The following is a 22,080-nucleotide window of genomic DNA, read 5'->3' on the forward strand; positions in this document are numbered from 1 at the left end:
ATGGCTCCCATCGAACTTCATTCATTTCACATCAGCCGAAAGGAAAAGATGCGCTGATAAAGTGGGTTAAAAAGGATAATTTTTGGCTGTTCAGGAGATTCTGGCATCTATATATCAGAGACATCATAGCAAGGTAGTTATATGTGACAGTGATCTATACAAAGTTTGGTTGTAGCAAAAGTTTGCTTCTATGGGTAAATAAATTTGATTACTTATCCAAAAAATAAATTAAATTCATCAGAATAGTTCCTAGCTACTTCAATAAAAGCCTTTTCTAGGCCGACCTATTACTGCCATTGTTTCAACTGTAACATGGAAGTGGATCGTTCAAGCCATATCTGGGCCAGTCGGGAGCGGTTCGTAGCCATCATGGTGCTTGGTTGTGGAAGCTTCTTTGCAGTTCTCAACGGGTATGCATTTGAGGATAACAGCAACAATGAGGCTTCCTGCTCCAAGTAAAATGCTGGTCAGCCATAACTCCCAGCTCAGTGGCACAGTATCTGCAACTGTACCCAATAGTTCCACTATTATGCTTTGGAAACCCACTGTACAGACCATCACCATAATGAATAGCCAGCTATCGAAGAAGCCTCGGAAAACATTTTTCTTCTCCATATCCCTGCTATTGATTTCATTGAACACCTGAAGTAATAGTAGAAACAAACTACATTGTGAACTGAATAATTCCATACATTAGAAAGTGATGAAAAGAATATAACGATTAAGAGGCAGCACCTGGCAAAACACAAATGAATTGAAGATGAGTGTATTTAAAATAGCAGTAGCATTTGAACCAGAAATCTTCAAAAGCCGTTCCCCATCAAATTTGAGAATTGCAAGTACAATCAATTGATAAATTGTCTGACCAATTATATTCCTCCACATGACCCTGGTGATGAAGGCTACATCCCTTCCAATAGGGGGTCTTTTCATTAGGCCTTCATGAGGAGGTTCTGTGGCCAATGCCAATGCACCGAGAGTGTCCATGATCATGTTCACCCAAAGTAGCTGAACAGCCGTCAGAGGGGCAGAACCTGAAAATTACTTCTCAAATATTATCAGTCATTTGCAGTGTCTTGTCTTAAGACAGGTTTAAGCTGAAACTAGGAAACAAATTTGCTAGTGATGTTTTACTGTCTCAGTACCTGAGATGCAAGCAGTAACAAAATTGAGCATGAGAGCCACAATGTTAACTGTTAGCTGGAACTGTACAAACTTTTGGATATTGATATAAACTGCACGGCCCCATCTGGCTACATTCTGTATAGTCGCGAAGTTGTCATCCATTATGATAACATCGGCATTTTCTTTTGCAACCTGAAGGTGATATTGAAGAAACATGCTTAGTTTACAAAACAAGTAAAACTGCTTAATTGTCACAACTGCTGGCTGAGATGATAACAAACCTCTGTACCAGCTATTCCCATAGCAAGTCCAATGTCAGCCTCATGCAAAGCTGGTGCATCGTTTGTCCCATCACCAGTCACAGCCACCACTTCTTTAAACTCCTTCCTCAAGTAGGTTACAAGTTTGTGCTTGTCCAAGGGCAATGATCGGGCCAGAACCTGCAAACATGTCAAGCATGTTATAGGGAATTCATAAACATGCTACTAAAGTTGTGGTTTCTGTTTTCTTTTTCCAGCTCCAAACATGTTTCTAGAAGTCATTTTTTTTATAGTAAAGCTGCATTTGATTCCTTAGAAAAACAGAAGAGTAAAGTTTTTCATAACAATAACATACTATATATTAAAGAAAAAAGATTTCCATGTGCTTAAAGCAATAACAAGACCTGAAGTTTTGGTATGGTCTCCTCCATCTGCCGTGGACTCATGTCACGAAATTCTGGCCCTTCAATTGCCAAACCGTTTTCTGTCAAAATTCCACACTCTCTTGCTATAGCTTTAGCAGTATTAATGTTGTCTCCAGTAACTATCCGCACTTTAATTCCAGCAGATAAACAAGTTTCCACTGCTTGCCTTACCCCAGGACGTACAGGATCCTTAATTCCAATCACAGCTATCAACGTATAGTTTTCTTGAGGGATGCTATCGCTATGTACATCTGAAGTGTCTTTTACATCCTTGAAAGCCAAGCATAGAGTTCTTAGAGCCTCACAGGCAAAGCCATTAATTACATCAGTGATGTACTTCTTCTGCTCTTTGGATAGATGTTCAGCCTTCCCATCAACATTGATTACCTTGTTGCAAGATTCTAAAATGATTTCTGATGCACCTTTGCAAAATGCTCTATTCTCACCACCATTAGAAAGGGAGACAAGGACGGACATCCTTTTCTTCTCTGAATTGAAAGGCTCAACTTTCAGAATTGTAGATTCCTTCCTATACTTTTTGAATTCACCTCCCAACAGCAAACCAAACTCTAATATTGCTGTCTCTGTTGGAGAACCCAAAATGTTGTTCTTGCCATCTTTTCCCTTGACTACTTCAGCTCCTGTATTTTGAAATATGGACTGCAAAAGTAGGTCCAATACTTCTCCAGCAATTGAGGACCGCAAAACATCCTCCCTCTTGTTATCTCCTGCAATACTTATGGTTCGCCCACAAGTCCAAATTTTGTCAACAACCATATGATTAGTAGTGAGTGTCCCTGTTTTATCAGTACAAATGCAAGTGGCTGAACCCATTGTCTCACATGCTGAGAGATGTCTTACAAGAGCTTTATCACTCATTAACTTCTTCATTGCAAATGCAAGACTTAATGTTACTGCCAGTGGTAATCCTTCTGGAACTGCAACTACAATTATGGTCACTGCAACGGCAAAGAAATTCAAGAGAACCAGAACGTCGCTCATACCCCACTTTTCAATCTCCCCGAGCTGTGCCTTTGTCATCATAAACCTTATGGTGAGAACCAAAAATGTCAAAACAGCAAATACCAAACCAATCTTTCCAATAACCGTAGCAACTCCGTTGAGCTTCACCTGTAGAGGTGTTTCATCTACTCCACCTTCGCTTAGAGTAACCATCAGTCTTCCCCATTCAGTCCTCATACCAACTGTTGTCACTAACATTTTCCCAGAGCCATCCTGGACTTTTGTCCCTGAGAGAAGAAAAGGTCTCTCCTGAGTTACTTTTACAGGCTCACTCTCCCCAGACAAGCTTGATTCATCGATCGATAAGCTGTAACCAGATATTAGAACACCGTCTGCTGGAACTTGATCTCCAATTGATAGATGAACAATATCCCCAACCACCAGATCATAGATAGAAATCTTCTGCCTGCACCCTTCTCTGGTGACCTGAACAAGTATATTTTTCTTTTCTTTATCCAAGTCTTTGAATTGCAAGGACTGCTTGTAATCACTAATGGCAGTAACAAATACAACCAGGAAAATGCAAAGTACTATTCCTAGCCCATCATACAGGCCACCAGGCCACCCTTCAGTAGCAACTCCAACACCTATAGAAACAACAGCACATACTATGAGAATAATCAAAGTCAAGTCATGCAGCGCTTCCCACACAAACATCCAAAAGGATCTAGCAGGTTTTTCATCAAATTTGTTGTTGCCATATATATTTTGCCTGAATGAGATATCAGTTGGAACAACGCCGTTGGTCAGAGAAACAGAGACTTTTTTGGCTAAGCCTTCTACTCCTCCATGTTCTTCAAAGCTACTCATGTCATGGGACCGAACAATGGATGCTAGCTCATCCGCTCCAATGTGAAAACCAGCTTTCCTAACATCTTCTGGAAGCTTGCTTTCAGCTTGCTTGCCAGCTGTTCTAGGTACCAGATAAAGTTAGATGATTGAAGAGGAATATTTGATTTGGATGGATAACGATGTATCATATATATAAGAGATCATACCATCAATGAAATTCAATGCCGCTTTTTGCACATAAAGAGCTACCCTAATTTTTTCCTTGCAAAAAACATGATCCAATCCAAGTATAATAAGTTCAGGGATACTTTGGAAAACCAAATGTACAACTAAGACAACCAGTCAGTCAGATTCTCATGTATTCAAGAATTGAGATTGTAACATATCTAACAAGAACATAGTTGTGAGCTTCCATAGCTAATACCGATTCAATTAGAGTTCCAATATCCCACCACATTATATCATTCAAGACTAACACAAGTCATTAATCTAGCTTGAAGGTACTGTTTAACAAGAGTGCAAATGCGATGACTTTTGTTGACCCAACAAGTAAATCTTTTCATAAAAGAGGAAAGTTATGCAATTAGGTAGGTCACGTCCTGAATATAGAAATGACCTTTATATTACTGCTGCATGAAGCTTAAATATCAAAGTGCGTTAAGAACACTGAAAATGTTTGGTTGCTGCTCCCTCCATCAGAGCATACTCGACAAAAGTTTTGTGCTTAGCGTTTCATAACTGGTTAAGACATTTACAAGAAATTAAAGATTAATCATCTATTCCTTTGAGTAATTTTGGCCTGGTAATATGATGATTTCATCATTTAACAGTAACATATTGCTGGAAAAAAGGACGAACTGTATATTTATATTTCGACAAGTATTGGTTGGTTTAAAACACAATCCCATGCAACCTTAAGCTGGCTTTGACTTTGGGCTATTAATTCAACCAACCAGAACCAGACATGACATGACATGACATGACTCGGATCCTTGTATGGAAGGAGCTCGTTTTGGTCTAAAATAAGAGACGGGATCAAATCAAAGAGATGATAAATCATGTCCGAAGCCAATCTAGATAGATATAGGTAGAAAGTTTCCATTAAACTGGGAATGGGAAATCAGATTCGAGTTGAAAGCAAAGATAAAGTCAAAGGCTGTAGCCGTAAAAAATGGACTTGATATATTCTTGACCTTACGTTTTCGAAATTCAACCTCTGAACAAATAAGATTATAAGGATGATACATAAAATTCAAAGCTTAACGTAAATTGTAGACCATTTCGGCGGAGTGAGGTTCAAATTATAATTCATTACAAAATTCAACCTACTCGAGAAAGATACCTACAATTCAAGCCTTCGCTTTCTGATATTATGAGGACATGACATAGTACTTACGTACGAGAAGAAAGAATTAGGACAGTTACCACTGCAAATTGTTATATAATTAAAAAAAAAAATTAAAAACCTGGATAATTTTACGCCTGCGATCAGCTTCAGCACGCTTAGCAAGATCAGCAACCATACGAAACCTACGACTGCGGTTCTTGACGAGAGCGACAGCAGACCTCCATCTCCTTAGAGCTTCTTCGGATGGCCTTTTGGGTTCAACGGCAAAGTTCTTTCTCAAGTAGTCCTCCATATATGTAAATAGAGGGAAAGAGCAGCGATGGATGGTATTAGGGTTATATATATATATGTAGTATGAAAATCTGAAATATTACAAATAGTTGTAAATTGCAATGCATGCAGCAAGGGGGAAGAATAGATGAATGGATGGAAGGTTTATTGGAATGTGTTGGATTTTTAACGAAGAAAGGTTCAACTTCAAACCTCTATCGTACGCCGTGATTGGCGGGAACCACTACAACAGATTTATATAGATTATAAGACTAGACTAGCGTATGCCAAGCTAAAGCAAAGCGAAAGCTATAAAGTGTATATATCATTTATACATGGAAATTTCCATTGCTGGACAACCATAATAAGATTTACTGGTAATTAAAAAGAAGAAAAGAAATATGTTAAAAAGAAAAGCACAGCAGCCCATCAAACTTGACTAGGTCGATATTCTTTGATAACGTAAAGGTTTGGGCTGAAACTTTGGTTTTAGGTTCCATTCAACCATGGCCTCCTAATTTTCAACCTACCTTTCATTCCGATACTTGTTCTGGGTAGCGGACAGCAATTTATTCCTTTAATTTTTAAAATTTTGCAATAATCTTTACTAAATTTTATTATTCATAACTTCTATCCAAATACTTAATTTACCTTTTCAAATTTTGCTCTTTCTTAGAAATCAAATTTTTGGATATTAAATGTCACGTAAATTAACATAAAAATAAAAAATTGTTTCTTCATCTCACATTTTCAAAATTTTGAACATGTATATTAATATCTAAAGTAATACCTTTATGTGTTGTTTCAAAAATGATTCAAACTTCATGAGATAAAAATACCTTGAATGTGCTTAAATTTACGAGGATATATATCACTAAAAATAGCATTCAAGGCCTTTGAGTTATAACTAGATATCTTGTATATATTTGCCGACCTAGTAGTTCTAGGTTTGATGTTCAAACTCCATTAATTTCTTTAGTAAGTGGTTTCCAACCTGATAAAATAGCCTTTTAAATGTTCTCATCAATCGACTTTTATGTTGACCAAGTGATTTCAAGCTTGATGGTTGAAGTCTATTGATTTCTTTAATAAGTGGTTTCTAACTTGATAAAATAGTTTTTCAAGATTTCCAATTGACTTTTTTAAAGGCTTTCATTTGTGAAAGTCTCTCTTATATATTTTTTTAATTGGCATAGTTGAAACTATCAAGCAATTCATCAATAGGATCTTTGCCTAGGGCACCAAGTGCCTAACTCTAACAGATTTGATAGGAATTGTTAGTGTTGAATTGCTTGTTAACTATATATTAAGTTTCAATTAAAGAAACAGCTAAAAGAACAAAAATTAGATATGGACAAATAAATTGGTTGCATAGTTTGAAATCGTAAAATAATCCACTATGTATCAATAGTATAGGATGTTATTAAAATTGAATTCACTCACTAAATTGCAATATCACTCTTATACATTTACTAAAATTCCTCTCCTATCTAAAATAAAGTCCCAAGAAGAAATAAATTTATGCTCTCTAAAGCTCTTGAATAAATTGATAATCAAGTCCTTAATATATAGGTATTTGTAGACTTAAATATTTGAGTTAATATGATCAAAATGAATCTATGAAATTTCTTCCTAATTAAAACTCTTCAACATGATATATCATAAAAAGGCAATCTTCATCAATTAAATTTCTTACTATCTTAAATCTCTTTAAACAATGTAAATAAATTATATAATAAATTATCAAAATATACTTACTTGATCAAATATCTTTTTCAATTTGAGATTAAAAAATTATTGCTGAATATCTTAAAAGTGTATAAAAATAGTTTAAAAAATGTAGTCCAAACATGTAAGCAGATTGAACTGTGTCGAACTGCAAAATGAATTGCAATTGATGCCACTAAAAATATAGAAATATTAGATGAATTTAAAATATTATATACATGATAAATATAAATTATGTGAATAAATACAACTAAAATATTAATGGAAAAGGAAATTAGGAGCAAGTGAGGGAGGGGAAAGAGGATAATCCTCAATTTTGTTTAGGGTCCATCTGCTACTGCCCATAGGCCATGCCCAACAAACTGGGTTCCCGCCATTTCTGAAAAAGCCCATTTTCATCCCCTCCCACTATATGACCACAGCCAAACTCTGAAAACCCTAGCTAGTAGCAACTCAATTTGACTATGGAATTTGGGTTTTTGTTTCTTGCTCACGGATTTTTCGTCTGACATTAACGGGTAATTTTATGGCTTCCGATTCTCTGCCTTTTTTTTTTAATTAGGGAAAGATAAACGAGAAATGCCAATTCTTTCGAAACCTTCTCAGTTCGGTGTTCCAACTTCCAAGGTTTATATGACATAAAAGAAGCTTATTTGATACTATCTGGACCTAAAGTTTACTTTTAGTTTACCATTGGCCTCTGAAATGTGTTTTATTTTTCTTTTTTTAATTTTCATTTCTATGCACATTGACTTGATCTTTTAATTGCAATGTTTCATGTCTTGGGTGTGGAGGTATTGTTTTGGCAATGTACTTTACCATCTATTTGCATTAGCATTGAAATTTTGTTCTTCAATTAGATTGTTTGGTGCAACCTGCAAATAGATTCCTATCCTAATAATGTTTTTTCTAGTTGGAGGTTTCAAATGTTCTTCCTTGTGTTTTTGATAGCGTATACTGCTTTGTAACATTGAATGCAGATAGTAGCAGAGTTACTCCTTTTTTGTTTACCCGTAATGCAATTAATAATCTCACAAGTTACCGATGAGCTGTTGTAGTTTATTTTGCCCTCGAAATACAAAAAATTTATTGTAGAGTTGGAGTTTCCAAGTTAGGCTTTTCTCAACTACTTGCTGTGCATGATGGAACAACCTCATTCGTGTTGCAAGGGAGCTGAAGTGTTATTAAATCTCCAGCCAACTTCTTCAGTTTCTATTCAATATCATCCGTTCTTTGGTTCCCATGATGATTTGGTTCTACTCGAGCTTGATGAGAAACTTCTCTCTGATGTCCTGTACCAGAGGTAAGATGTAATTTTAATTTAGCTTGTAGACTTTCTAATGTAATCTTTTGAATATTCCAATTTTATACCCTTTTTTTTTACCATCTCTTTTCTAGGGTAACCTTAAGAGGACAGCCTGATGAAGATGCGGTTCTTTGCACCAAGTCGAAAACATACTCGGTTAAATTTGTAGGAACTTCAAACTCTGTGTTCCTTATACCACCTGCAGATTGTTCAACGTCGCATGAAAGTGGCGGGGAAAATTACAAGCAACAAGTTGCTACAGCATCAGTCATCAAAGTTGCACCTGGTAACATGGAGCTTGTTGAGGTTGCTCCTAGACTTGACAAGCTCAAATCAATTCTCTCAGAGAATCTTTACAGCTCCGATGAGGCATCAACGGCAATGGGGGATTTGTATAAATGGGATGATCTTATAAACAAGGTTCAAGCTAGCGATGATGAATTAAAGGCTGGATTACAAGCTCTTTCAGCCGTGGAGATTGATGGATATTGGAGAATTGTGGATGAGAAATACATGGACGTGATTCTTAGGATGCTTTTGCATAATTCTGTGTTGAATGACTGGTTGCTGGACTCACTTGTTGAAGATAAAGTTGTGAGTGTATTGGAATCGGATGGATTTCCACGCAAACTTGTCTACCATTGTTTGAATGTCTATGGTAGTAGCGTGGAGGAGGAGGCCATGGGTGGAGGTGTTTGGAGACTGGATGCAAGACGAGTATGCGTGCATTTTGCAAGGGGGGTATTGAGAGAAGGAAAGAGGAAGATGGAGAGTTTCATGGAAGAATGGTTGCGGATGATTCCAGAAGAAATGCAGCCCAGTTTTGATATGTTAGAAGGTGAAGTGTTGACTGAGAAGATTGGTGTAGAGACATGGGTTCGTGCCCTCAGTGTTTCCTCATTGCCAACAACTCCTGCAGAACGTTTTTCCATCCTCTTCAAAGAACGAGCTAAATGGGAGTGGAAAGATTTAGAGCCCTACATTAGGTACTTTCTTTTAAAAAATTTCAATTGCACATTAATCTGATTCGTGTAACTATTAATCTAAGAAGTTTTCTTTTTTTAGGGATCTAAATGTACCCGGGCTTTCATCGGAAGCTTTGCTTCTGAAGTACACTCGGAGATCTCAACCGAGCATTGATGCGGAACCTGTTTTTAGTGCTAGATAGATATATGTATATATTGAGGCTTGGCTTTCTGAGGGTGCCATTGTCGTGGTTTCATGCAATCTAGTGATTTAGTACTAGAAGAAAGTTGTTTGACCTTTGTTATTATTATTAGCTCCCTTCACCATGGTTCTGGATCTAGAAGTATGCCTATGCCATGCGAGCATCTAATTTCTCATTTGCGAGAGAGCAGGTCTATATTTGTCAGTATAATTTTGATATGTATGTTTTATTAGTTATTTATGTCGAGATAAAGTAGCAAATATAGGATTTACATGTACAATGAAACTAGACGTGTGCACTTTCTTGTAAAGTAGACGTCTACGAGAAAACGCGACAACCACATACTACTACAACATCAGTTGTAACATCATGTAAGAGCCAACTACTAGACGTATGCACTTTCAATAATATTAAAAGTTAAATGTATTATAAATCGTCTATTTTTTTTCTTCTTTTATTAATAGTCAATGATAATTTGTAAATAATATGGTATTAATAATTTGTGAGTCGCGAGGGTTATAAGTAATTTAGGAGTCATTAAATTACGACAGATTATGGAAATTAAAGCTTCCATGTCGAGATATCTTACCTACAGGGTTTAAGCTACAGAAGAGATCAATGCAAGTACATGTTACCTGTCAACTATGCCAAATGGGCACTTAGACAACTGACCACGTTTTTCGAAATTTGTCAGTCTATAGTTTAGATCATTTTTGTCTCTTAAGGATTGAAAGTTTACATTCCATGAATGAACATCAATATATTTAAGACTGGTGCATCACGATGGATCACACAGAACTCTCGAGTTAAGCTTTCTACACCTTATTAATTGTGGGTTGTTGGTACATCTGGAAAACTAGTAATGGTAAAATCTTCAACGAATAAACCAAAATCCTCTTCAAACCATTCAATGGATTAACCAAATGTCCACCTCTATCATGGAGGCTTTTTCAAGAACATGCAATACACTAACCCGTATTAGTCGAACCAAAAAGGTAAATCACAGCATCTACAGGAGTGTATCACCTCATGGAAACTTTTGGACTATCCTATGTGGGTTAGCAAAACATAATGATTCTCAACTTTACGGTATGGCATCTATCATACAAGATTACAAAGGTAATTAGATCATAGCATGGCATAGCTTAGAGTGTAGCTCTAAACCCCACTACCAGATGCTGTTCCTACTTGAGTTCTGCTCAGACTCCGGCACTTAATGTGGTAACTTGTGTTTGCAGGGATAATTCTAACAAATAAATATTCTTTCTAGCAAAACACTTCGACTAATCGTGGCTTAACACTTCGACTAAAATTACAGCATCCAATCCAAGAACGAACAAACAATATGACTAAAATTACAGCATATTGTAAAATAAGTTGTACTTGACCTTGACTTTTGCTAGCACTGCACCATATGTTTTACAAACACCATTTTGTTATCAAAGAAAAAGAATAAAGAAAAGGTATATACTAATAAGATTTCATCTTACTATAGATTCTCTTCCATCGAAAGAGAAACAAATATGCTAGACAAAAATTATTGAGAAAGCAATGATGAATAATGTCAAAACCTATTGTAAACAAATTTGGAAACGCCATTTTCAAGGAAGACATCTCCATCACCTACGCTAGTTATTTTGTTGTCGCGCCTTTTGCTTTTGTTTTTTTTCTTCATTATTTTTCAACCGTAAAAATTTAAGAAATGGCCAAAAAGAAAATTTGATATTCCATTATTTTCATATAATAAAATATTTGTGAAAGACGTAATTGGATGGAATTCATGTTTGTCAATTGTCAATTGCGATTTGTCTACTTTCACCATAGTTTCTACAGTTAGTTTTATATTCTTCACATAAAATTTTTAGTTTAAACTTTATAAGATATATTGTACTTTTAAAATTAGAATTTATGTTGGAATTTTTAAGAAAATATTGTTAGAAAAGATAATCTTAAATTTTGAAATAATTAATTTTTATGAATTTGTAGAATAAGGAGGAATGATACTAATTTTTTTTTAAATTGAGTTTGAATTTTGTACATAACCAAAGTTGAAAAATAACTATTTAAAGGTTAGATATAAGGGTTAAATTTAAGTTAGTTAGTATTGTATAGGTATACCCTTTTGAATTTATTAATTTTAAAAAATATATATTTAATATATAAAATATTAATTATATCAAATGAATTAAATTAAATAATTTTAACTATAAAAAATAATAATTGATTTTATAAAATACTCATCATTAAGTAAACAAGGAAAAAAATCTACATATTAAATAACAAATTTATCTACAACGTTATTTTAAAAAAAAATCTATAATAAAATAATCTCATACTCAATTTGTTCTATAAATTTTTTATTTATACTTTATTAATTTGGTTAATATTTTTTTAAAAGTTGATAAAAAAATTATCTATTTTTATTTATTTATACTTTATTAATTTGGTTAATATTTTTTTAAAAGTTGATAAAAAAATTATCTATTTTTTAAACATTATTCATACATGGACTGATGCACAATGTTCTAACTAATGCAATTAGAATTGAACAGAATATGCCGGTACAACTAGTATGGACCGAAATTTACATCGGTACAGAAAAGAGAAGTGATTGTTCCGACTTATTATTGGAATAGTGCAACTAACTGATACAACCGACGTCGACTACATTGGTTAAATCAGTATATGAGACTTGGCAGCAACTACCACATTGAAATCTGAATTTTTTTTCAACTTAGTCCTTAAAGTTGGTAATTATTTCCATATTGGGATAGTAACTAGTAAATGTTCTCATATTGAGACTTGATTTTTTTTTATAGTTATTGAACTTAACAATTATTCTCACATTGGAATCTGAACATTAGGGACTAATTTAGACAAAAAAAAATTCAAGCCGTTATGTGAAAATAATTATCAAATTTAGAGATAATTTAGATAAAAAATTTATACCTAATGCCAAATTTAGAGAATTAACCCTAGATTTAATTTTAAATTTAATATAAGTATTCCGTCGACATCTCACCATTTATAAAGTAATACTATCCATCTCTGTCAGAGAATCTTCAGAGGACAAATTTGCATTCACTCAAATAGGTTGGGTTTTTCTTTTGGTTCAACACACTAAAATAGGCTGTAAGGTAGTTTAGTTCATTTGCAGTTGCAGCTGGTACCGTCTATTATTTTTGGGTAAATTCACTAATTGGTCACCTGATTTTTAGGGGATTTCATTTTGATAACTAAAATAAAGCATTTCCTAAGGATGGTGACAATATTACAAGAATTTAATTTTAGATGATCAAAATAAAAATAAGGTGATTAATCGAGTAGTTTATCCTTTATTAATAAACAATAGAGGTTTAAATTTAAAAATATTAAAATTTACTAAAATAAGCATTTTCTATTATTATTATTATGAATGTAGTTTATCTATACACATATGCAGCATGTATAATAATAATTAAAATTTTGAAAAAAAAACATAAAAGGTTGAAATTTGTCTAAGTTTATTGAAAAAAAAAACCAAAACAAGCCAAATTTGAGTTCTACAGAAGTATAATTTTCCTTAAATACCATGGCTTTAGTATCATTTGCACTATTTGTTTGTATCCACGAAGTTCTAAAACTCTTAGCGAAGTTGTAATTAATTTTTTATTTAATAATTACAAAGTTTAAAAATTTCTTGACTATGTGTTTAGGATATTATTCTTTATGATTTTGGGGTGGGAAGAAGAAAGGAAGCATCTCTACATTTTGCTCTCTATCCCATAATTTAATTTCTGATCTTGTTTGCATCATTCACTTTTAAATAGTTTAATTAAAATCAAATGGAATTGAAGAAAAGCTTGTATATGCATGGATGTATATAATTACTGTTATCTCTTTACAAAATTTCTAGAATGATAATTAATTTTTTTTAAGAATGATATTAATATAAAAACAATAAATGTATAATAATATAAGAATATGTGAAAAAAACTTAAATGTTCTTTTTTTTATGGAATATAAACTTATTCGTTTTGGTAAAAAAAATGGTAAGAGTATTAGGGAAGCCCTTGTACTTAGACGCGGATTATATTTCGACCTTTTTATTGAAAAAATGAGCAAATTAACCTTCATATATTTAGAATGCAAATTAGCCATTTGTTTCTTGTTATGTTAAATGATGACGTGGAACGTTAATTTAAATAGTTAATTACTGAGTTGGTCCCTAAACTATAGCAAAAACATCTTTTTATTTTTTAAATTTTTTCTTAACAATAATTCTAAAAAAATTAAAAAAATCTTAAAAATATATATAAATTATTAAAAATTATGTTACCATTTATAATTAGCAACGTACAAGTAGGAGCTATAGCACCTTTGACTATTAATGATTTTGAATATTTTATTTTGAAAGAGCGTATAATTTATTCTATCATGAATGTTTTACTTAAAATTTTTATTTATGATAATTAAAATCATGATTTGATTCCTTTTTTTTTTTGAGTAAAAAACGACCACAAGGGTCGAATAAAATTTTGATTTGGTTATTATACCGTTTATGTTTTGAATTTTATTTCGATTTTCTTATTAAAAAATAAATAAATTAATTCATGTAGGTTAAATGATGTAGCAAAACAATCTTACTTTGCTATTAAATGCTTTTTAATATATATATTTGGTGGATTCCATTTTTATACTTTTAAGAGTATGGGTATAGAGATTTCCCTAATGGAGAAAATGGCGGGGTTGGTTAGTGATGAATGATTAAATAATTTTATTGATGAACTAGTCATCCGCATATAACCATTCTTAATTAGTTGTAATCATTGATTCCTTTGTTGGTTAGCTCATTGTATTAAACTCTTTTGCACTCACCTACAATTATACAATTATATAAGAAATTCACTATAGGAAACTGAAAAAGCATAGGAGAAAAAGCCAAAACAAAAAAGTGATCGTAAAAAGTGGCACTCCCAAAAGAAAAGCTAACTCCACTAAAAATTAAATTTAAAAACTTATTAGTCATAGTCATTTCAATGAGTGGAGGAAAATGTAGATGTCTTTTATGGTGTTTGATTGTTTTCATGTTTTTTATTTGATACATAATTATTAATTAAATTAGAAGGAGGCCTTGTCTTTGGCCTTGTCCTCGACTAAAACAATGTTATAAATTTATTATTACTAAATTTTATTAATATATTTACATCAAATAAATTATCTGTTTAATATGATATATGAATGGTGATAATTTATTTACATTAAAATTCAGATTACATTTTATTTTCTCTACTCTTAATCTTTATATATTAAATAAATTAATTTACTTTTTTTAATCTATCATTTTTATCCAATTTTCTGAATAATGGAAATAATATATCCTAATACAAATTCCTCGTTAACACATTTACCAATTTTAAAAATTTTGGATTTCAGTGTAAGATGACAATTATGCATAGTTCATTAATTATATCTATGGTTTTAACTATATATAAACAAAATGATAATACTAAATCTAGAGCAATCAGTTCAAGCCCAATCGCCATATAGATCTCTTACGCGTTAATAGTCATTTGCCGTGCCCATCGAGTTCTGAAAAAAAAAAAAAAACCAGTGTTTTCTTTTTTGTTCTTAATTAATAATATTTTCTGTTGGTTCAAGTTTCCAAATTCCAATACATTGGATGCAGCTGAATCTACGGCCAGTCTCCATGATTCATGATAACAAAAGGTAATCATGCATGTAAATACGTAGCACCCACCGATTAATCTCTTGTGCTTAAAAAATAAACCTCTTTTTCTTCTACGACTTGATACAACTAATTTCCTTCAGTGCTTTTCTTACAAAGACGGACAGGGACAGAACACCGACCATCACTTCATGACTCATCTTCCTTAATTTGCTAGCTGTAGTGATTGATTTTGATTTGTGATGTGTTTTTCTCCTCTCATACTCACAACTCACGTGCTTTGAATCTAACAAACCAGCCAAACAATCGCCTCTTATCACTGACTTATTATCACGTCAATCTTTTTATCTGATTATTTGACAAACAATGTACATAATATTTTTTACAGGTTTATATTTTGATCTTAAGATAATTGATATACAACTTGTTTGTCTACACCCTCAAAACTCTATATATCATCGACAGCTCTGAGTCATATTATATATATATATGCACTTACTCAACTTGCTCCTTCAGCCCTCTGTATACGTCGTGTAAGTCCTACTCTCATCAGCACGCTGTATACTTCATTCCTCTCAATAATTATTAAGACAACTGAAGCTTTTATTTTTATTTTTTTTAAGTTGCAGAGGAAGGAGGGTATGTACGAAGCATGGTTTTGCAAGACCAAGATGTTTCCACTTCATTCTTTTCAGCCAGTGAGTAACAAAACACATGCACTTGTATAACCTCTATGAATACAAACATACATACAGTACAACAGAAAATGATCAAAATTAAAAATCGCCATATTACACCATGCATGGTGTTCATGACTCGGATTACTGATATACCAATACCTATATATATGCATAATTAATGGCTCTCTACACCTTGTTGGACCTAATTCATGGCTCATATTTTTCTATTATTATTGTATGACAGACTTGAAGTTTCTTCAGTTCCAAGTGACATGGATGCAGCTAATATCACCGTGTTTCTGGGAGGAAGTCTGCATAATTCTGCAACTTGGCTTCGTTGGAATCATATTGCTCCCTTTAGTTCAAAAGATTGCGAGCAAAACCAGCAGGAATATTGCAGCTCAAGCTTCAAAAGATTACCCCATCGTTGCAAAAGTCAGTCTTTCTTACAGAGCCAGCATTGTCTGTTCTAGTTTAATGCTATGCATTCATGTCCTAAAGCTACTGATGCTGCTATATAGCATGAATGACACTCGTTGCAACTCCAAACTTGAAGCTTATTCTTCAGAGATTGTGCCAGTGATTTCATGGGCAGTAACAATAATTGTAGTGTGCTTGGTTCCTAAAAGAAAGCACATTAGATTTCTTTGGATTCTAAGAACATGGTGGGCTTTCAGCTTCTTTTTTTCCATTACCTCCACAGTTCTTGATACTTACTTAAAAACAGAAGAGCATGGCTATCTTAAAATGATAGATTATGCAAACTTTATCAGTCTCCTTCCATCCTTTATCTTGCTGATTATATCAATCAGAGGGAAGACAGGTTTAATCTTTATTGATTCCCATAACATTGCTGAGCCACTTCTCAGTGGAAAAACTGATAAAGATTCGAACAAGAAAAGGGGATCTCCATATGGGAAAGCAACTCTTTTTCAACTCATTACCTTCTCTTGGCTCAACCAATTGTTTTCTGTGGGGATCAAGAAAACCTTAGAAGAAGATGATATCCCTGATGTTGATGTCAAGGACTCTGCAGAATTTTCTTCCTTTGCCTTTGATCAGAATCTAAAACAAGTTAGAGAGAAGGATGGTTCGACAAATCCATCTATATACAAAGCAATATTTCTGTTCATCAGGAAAAAAGCAGCAATTAATGCAATGTTTGCAGTGATAAGTGCAGGAGCATCATATGTTGGTCCATATCTGATTGATGACTTTGTGAACTTCCTAGCTGAGAAGAAAACCAGGGACATAAAAAGTGGATACGTTCTTGCACTAGCCTTTCTAGGTGCCAAGATGGTTGAGACAATAGCACAAAGGCAATGGATCTTTGGGGCCCGTCAGTTAGGCCTTCGGCTTAGAGCTTCTCTAATATCTTGCATATATAAGAAGGGACTAGTTTTGTCCAGTCCTTCTCGGCAAAGCCACACTAGTGGAGAGATCATCAACTATATGAGTGTAGATATCCAAAGATTCACAGATTTCATTTGGTACTTAAACATTATATGGATGTTGCCTATACAAATCTCATTAGCCATCTACATTTTGCACACAAGTCTAGGTTTGGGGTCTTTAGCAGCATTAGCTGCAACTTTAATTGTCATGTCTTGTAACATACCAATAGCAAGAATCCAGAAAAGATATCAATCTAAGATCATGGATGCAAAGGATGACAGGATGAAGGCTACTTCAGAAGTTCTTAGAAGCATGAAGACCATAAAACTTCAAGCATGGGACAGTCAGTTCCTTCACAAGCTAGAGAGCTTGAGAAAGGTAGAGTATAAGTGGTTATGGAAATCACTGAGATTGGCAGCAACTTCAGCTTTTATTTTCTGGGGATCACCAACGTTTATCTCTGTGGTGACTTTTGGGGCATGTATGCTAATGGGGATTCAGCTCACAGCTGGTAGAGTCTTGTCTGCACTGGCTACCTTCCGCATGTTACAAGACCCTATATTCAATTTACCTGATCTACTCTCAGTTATAGCACAGGCTAAAGTTTCAGCAGATAGAGTTGCTTCCTATCTCCAGGAAGAGGAAATACAGCAGGAGGCTGTTGAGCATGTTCCCAGAGATCAAACAAGTTTTGATGTTGAAGTTGACAACGGAAAATTCAGCTGGGACCCCGAATCAACTAATCCGACCCTCAATGGGGTGCAACTAAGAGTGAAGAGAGGGATGAAGGTGGCAATATGTGGAGCTGTGGGATCAGGCAAGTCTAGCTTGCTTTCATGTATTCTTGGAGAAATAGAGAAGTTGTCAGGTACCGTAAAAGTTAGTGGCACAAAGGCTTATGTTCCTCAGTCGCCATGGATATTGACTGGGAATATTAGGGAGAACATTTTATTTGGGAATCCTTATGACAATAACAAATATGACAGAACAGTGAAAGCATGTGCTTTGACAAAGGACTTTGAGCTATTTGCTTGTGGTGATTTAACGGAGATTGGAGAAAGAGGGATCAATATGAGTGGAGGACAAAAGCAAAGGATACAAATTGCTCGTGCAGTCTACCAGGATGCTGACATATATCTACTTGACGATCCATTCAGTGCTGTGGATGCTCATACGGGCACACAGCTGTTTGAGGTAAAGATAAGTACATGTCCTGAGAATAATAGGTTTTTCTCATGGATCATGGACTATGACTACCATTTTGAACCATTAAGAAACTTTAATTTAAAGACCTGTTATTGTTTAACTACACTTTGCAGGACTGTTTGATGGGAATTCTCAAAGACAAGACTGTACTTTATGTTACTCACCAAGTTGAGTTTCTGCCTGCAGCCGACATCATTCTGGTAAGCAAGTTAAATCAAATTTCAGATTCATAGCAAAAGACAAGACTGTACTTTATGTTGCCTGACATCTATCTTGATTCTCAACAGGTGATGCAAAATGGAAGAATTGCACAAGCAGGCACATTCGATGAACTTCTGAAACAGAACATAGGATTTGGAAATTTAGTTGGTGCACATAAGAAAGCACTTGAATCTGTTGTGACAGTTGAAAATTCCAGTAAAACATGTCAAGATCTGGGAAGTGACGGTGAATCCGACACAGATTTGACTTCTAATGCCCAACAACTACAACAAAAGCATGGCTCGGATCGTCTCCACCCTCAAGAGATAACAGAAAATGGAGGAAAGCTAGTGCAAGATGAAGAAAGAGAGAAGGGAAGCATAGGGAAAGAAGTTTACTGGTCTTATATAACAACTGTAAAGGGTGGATTCTTGATTCCAATTATACTTTTGGCACAGTCATCATTCCAAGTATTACAGATTGCAAGTAACTACTGGATGGCATGGGCTTCACCTCCTACAAGTGAAACAGAACCTACATTGGGGATGAAGTTTGTATTACTCGTTTATTCGCTACTTGCTGTTGGAAGTTCACTTTGTGTGTTAGTGCGAGCTATGCTTGTGGCAGTAACAGGACTTTGGACGGCACAAACACTCTTCATTAACATGTTGCACAGTGTACTCCGTGCTCCAATGGCATTTTTTGATTCAACCCCAGCTGGAAGAATCTTAAATAGGGTGAGTTGCTCAATAGCACAGATAAATCTTTTTTTATGTGATTGCATAGTCTTAAAGTTGTTTTATTTTCAGGCATCTACCGACCAAAGTGTGCTAGACTTGGAAATGGCATCGAGATTAGGATGGTGTGCTTTCTCAATAATACAGATTCTCGGAACCATTGCAGTGATGTCACAGGTAGCATGGGAAGTGTTCGTCATCTTCATTCCCGTGACTGCAATTTGCTTATGGTACCAAGTAAGTGAAAGTTCACATTTATTACTAAGTTATATAGAGATGTTTAAATAGCTATACCATGCCCAATGAAAAACCAAGTATGACTTAATATAATTGTTTCAGCAATATTACATACCAACAGCAAGAGAACTGGCACGCTTAGCAGGAATACAAAGAGCTCCTATTCTCCACCACTTTGCAGAATCACTTGCTGGTGCAGCAGCAATCCGAGCATTTGATCAAGAAAATCGTTTCATTAATGCAAATCTTGGTCTCATTGACAACCATTCAAGGCCCTGGTTTCATAATGTCTCAGCAATGGAATGGCTTTCTTTCAGACTAAATCTACTGTCCAATTTTGTATTTGCTTTCTCATTGGTCGTGCTGGTGTCGCTTCCTGATGGAATCATTAATCCAAGTGAGTATAATCCAATATGGTATTTTCAGAAGAGGAAAATTTTTTTTTTATCAATGACCACTGATCGAAAAACGAAAAACTTTTCTAACAGGCATTGCAGGACTGGCGGTTACATATGGAATAAATTTAAATGTTCAGCAAGCTTCAGTAATATGGAACATATGCAATGCAGAAAACAAGATGATCTCAGTAGAAAGAATACTTCAGTACTCAAACTTAGCTAGTGAATCAGCACTTGAGATTGAAGAGTGTAGACCCCATAATAACTGGCCTGAAGTTGGAACTATTTGCTTTAGAAACTTGGAGGTAAGGAATGTTAACAACCATCCATAATGTTCCAAACATTATATTGTAAAGCTTGAGATGCATTTAGATGCATTTACTAACATTTTGACTGCCATACAGATCCGTTATGCTGAGCATCTTCCATCTGTCCTAAAAAATATTAGCTGCACATTTCCAGGAAGAAAAAAAATTGGTGTTGTGGGAAGGACAGGAAGTGGGAAATCAACACTTATACAGGCTATTTTTAGGATTGTTGAGCCTAGAGAAGGGAGCATTATAATTGACAATGTGGACATTTGTAAGATAGGCCTTCATGACTTAAGATCAAGACTTAGTATTATACCACAGGACCCTACAATGTTTGAGGGAACCGTTCGAGGGAACCTTGATCCTCTCGTGCAATATTCGGATAATGAAGTATGGGAGGTAATTGAAATTCATAAAACTTACCCTTAAACTGAATATAATAGACAAATATGTATATAGTGATTAGAGTGGCATGCATGTGAAATTTTCAGGCTCTGGATAAATGCCAACTTGGTGAGATAGTGCGTGCAAAGGAAGAAAAGTTGGATGCTACAGGTGAGGTTTATAAACTTGGGGTATTAATTCATAGAGTGGTTGTATCTCATTTGTTAATGAAAGGTACTGATATTAGAATGTGTTGAACAGTGATTGAAAATGGGGAAAACTGGAGTGTAGGCCAAAGGCAATTATTCTGTCTTGGAAGGGCATTGTTAAAGAAAAGCAGCATTCTTGTACTGGATGAAGCAACAGCATCAGTTGATTCTGCAACTGATGGAGTGATACAGAAGATTATTGATCAAGAGTTCAAAGATCGGACAGTTGTGACAATAGCACACAGAATTCACACTGTTATAGACAGTGATCTTATTTTGGTTCTAAGTGATGGTAAGACTATGTAGATGCTTACATGCACGCGCGCGCACACACACACACACACACACACACACACACTCTTTAGAATTGTTGAAAAACAAATTGAACCATTTTGTGTTAACAGGAAGAGTTGCAGAGTTTGAGTCACCTGCGAAACTACTAGAACGAGAGGATTCATTATTCTCTAAGCTTATAAGGGAGTACTCAATGCGGTCTAAGACCTTTCAACAGCTTAAAAAATCTGCTTAAGTAGAACCTGCAGCAAGCAAAATAAAGGAGAGAGTGGTGGAATCTCCAGAAAGTAGTAGTATGCTAATAACTTGTCCAGGATGTAGTAGCCCCATTGAGTCATGAATTATTATTATGCTAAAAATCTTGATAACCTATGTAGCATACCATCTGTGAGACACTCAAATACTATTATTGTTTCTATTTCTACTATTTGTTAATGGAGAAAAAGAAGATTCGTCTAAAGCCAGGATTACAAACTTTTTCTAAAACAACGTATTGTGAAATAATTTAAATTTTAATTATCAAGTTAAACCTTGATTAAATTTAGAGTGATAAAAAACTTAATAACTTATAACATGATTTAATATTAGTATTTTTTTTCGATACCAAATCACAAGATAAAAACCATACATAAAAAAATCTCAGTTCAAAACTTATTATTCCGAGCATAAGTTAAAGCTTTCATCGCCATAGATTTAGCTAGTTTACTCCCTTCATGCTTCTGATCCGAACTGTGTATCTGCTGAAATTGAGTCTTCGTGGCATTAATATCATGCATTAGGAGCTTTAGCTTCCAGTGGATTGTTACTTCTTCACTGCTTAATATGCGCCTTATTGATCTGTCTCTGCTCCATGTAGTACATGAAGTGATGCTTATATCTAGCAGCTTCACAAATGATAATCTTGCAATGATTAGT

General features: G+C 34.5%; 3 protein-coding genes across 5 annotated transcripts; 2 read left to right on the top strand and 1 right to left on the bottom strand.

Moving 5' to 3' along the window:
• Positions 1-79: 79 nt before the first annotated feature.
• LOC107931752 (putative calcium-transporting ATPase 11, plasma membrane-type) lies at positions 80-5,595 on the bottom strand. The gene is made up of 7 exons (XM_016863682.2): positions 5,092-5,595; positions 3,832-3,886; positions 1,790-3,741; positions 1,407-1,565; positions 1,146-1,317; positions 736-1,034; positions 80-642 (listed from the first exon to the last, which is right to left on the bottom strand). Exons 1-7 carry the CDS (start codon positions 5,263-5,265, stop codon positions 328-330), a joined length of 3,126 nt encoding a protein of 1,041 aa, XP_016719171.2. The 5' UTR covers positions 5,266-5,595; the 3' UTR covers positions 80-327.
• Positions 5,596-7,365: 1,770 nt separating this feature from the next.
• LOC107931848 (sister chromatid cohesion protein DCC1) lies at positions 7,366-9,871 on the top strand. Of its 2 annotated transcripts, none has more exons than XM_041103827.1 (4): positions 7,366-7,489; positions 7,952-8,274; positions 8,370-9,263; positions 9,343-9,871. In XM_041103827.1, the coding sequence occupies exons 2-4, from the start codon at positions 8,111-8,113 to the stop codon at positions 9,443-9,445; spliced, it is 1,161 nt and encodes a 386-aa protein (XP_040959761.1). In that variant the 5' UTR covers positions 7,366-7,489; positions 7,952-8,110; the 3' UTR covers positions 9,446-9,871. The 2 variants fall into 2 exon arrangements, with proteins under 2 accessions (XP_040959761.1, XP_040959760.1); XM_041103826.1 differs by having other exon boundaries at positions 7,417-7,489; positions 8,067-8,274.
• A 5,625-nt stretch (positions 9,872-15,496) lies between these two features.
• On the top strand, positions 15,497-21,625 carry LOC107931826 (putative ABC transporter C family member 15). Of its 2 annotated transcripts, none has more exons than XM_041103828.1 (12): positions 15,497-15,646; positions 15,737-15,811; positions 16,038-18,382; positions 18,508-18,594; positions 18,682-19,332; positions 19,405-19,569; positions 19,672-19,966; positions 20,058-20,272; positions 20,372-20,677; positions 20,770-20,833; positions 20,924-21,163; positions 21,276-21,625. In XM_041103828.1, the coding sequence occupies exons 2-12, from the start codon at positions 15,766-15,768 to the stop codon at positions 21,398-21,400; spliced, it is 4,539 nt and encodes a 1,512-aa protein (XP_040959762.1). In that variant the 5' UTR covers positions 15,497-15,646; positions 15,737-15,765; the 3' UTR covers positions 21,401-21,625. The 2 variants fall into 2 exon arrangements, with proteins under 2 accessions (XP_040959762.1, XP_040959763.1); XM_041103829.1 differs by having other exon boundaries at positions 15,504-15,646; positions 15,743-15,811.
• Positions 21,626-22,080: the final 455 nt, after the last annotated feature.

Source organism: Gossypium hirsutum, chromosome D10 (genome assembly GCF_007990345.1).
Source record: "Gossypium hirsutum isolate 1008001.06 chromosome D10, Gossypium_hirsutum_v2.1, whole genome shotgun sequence".
Lineage (NCBI taxonomy): Eukaryota > Viridiplantae > Streptophyta > Magnoliopsida > Malvales > Malvaceae > Gossypium > Gossypium hirsutum.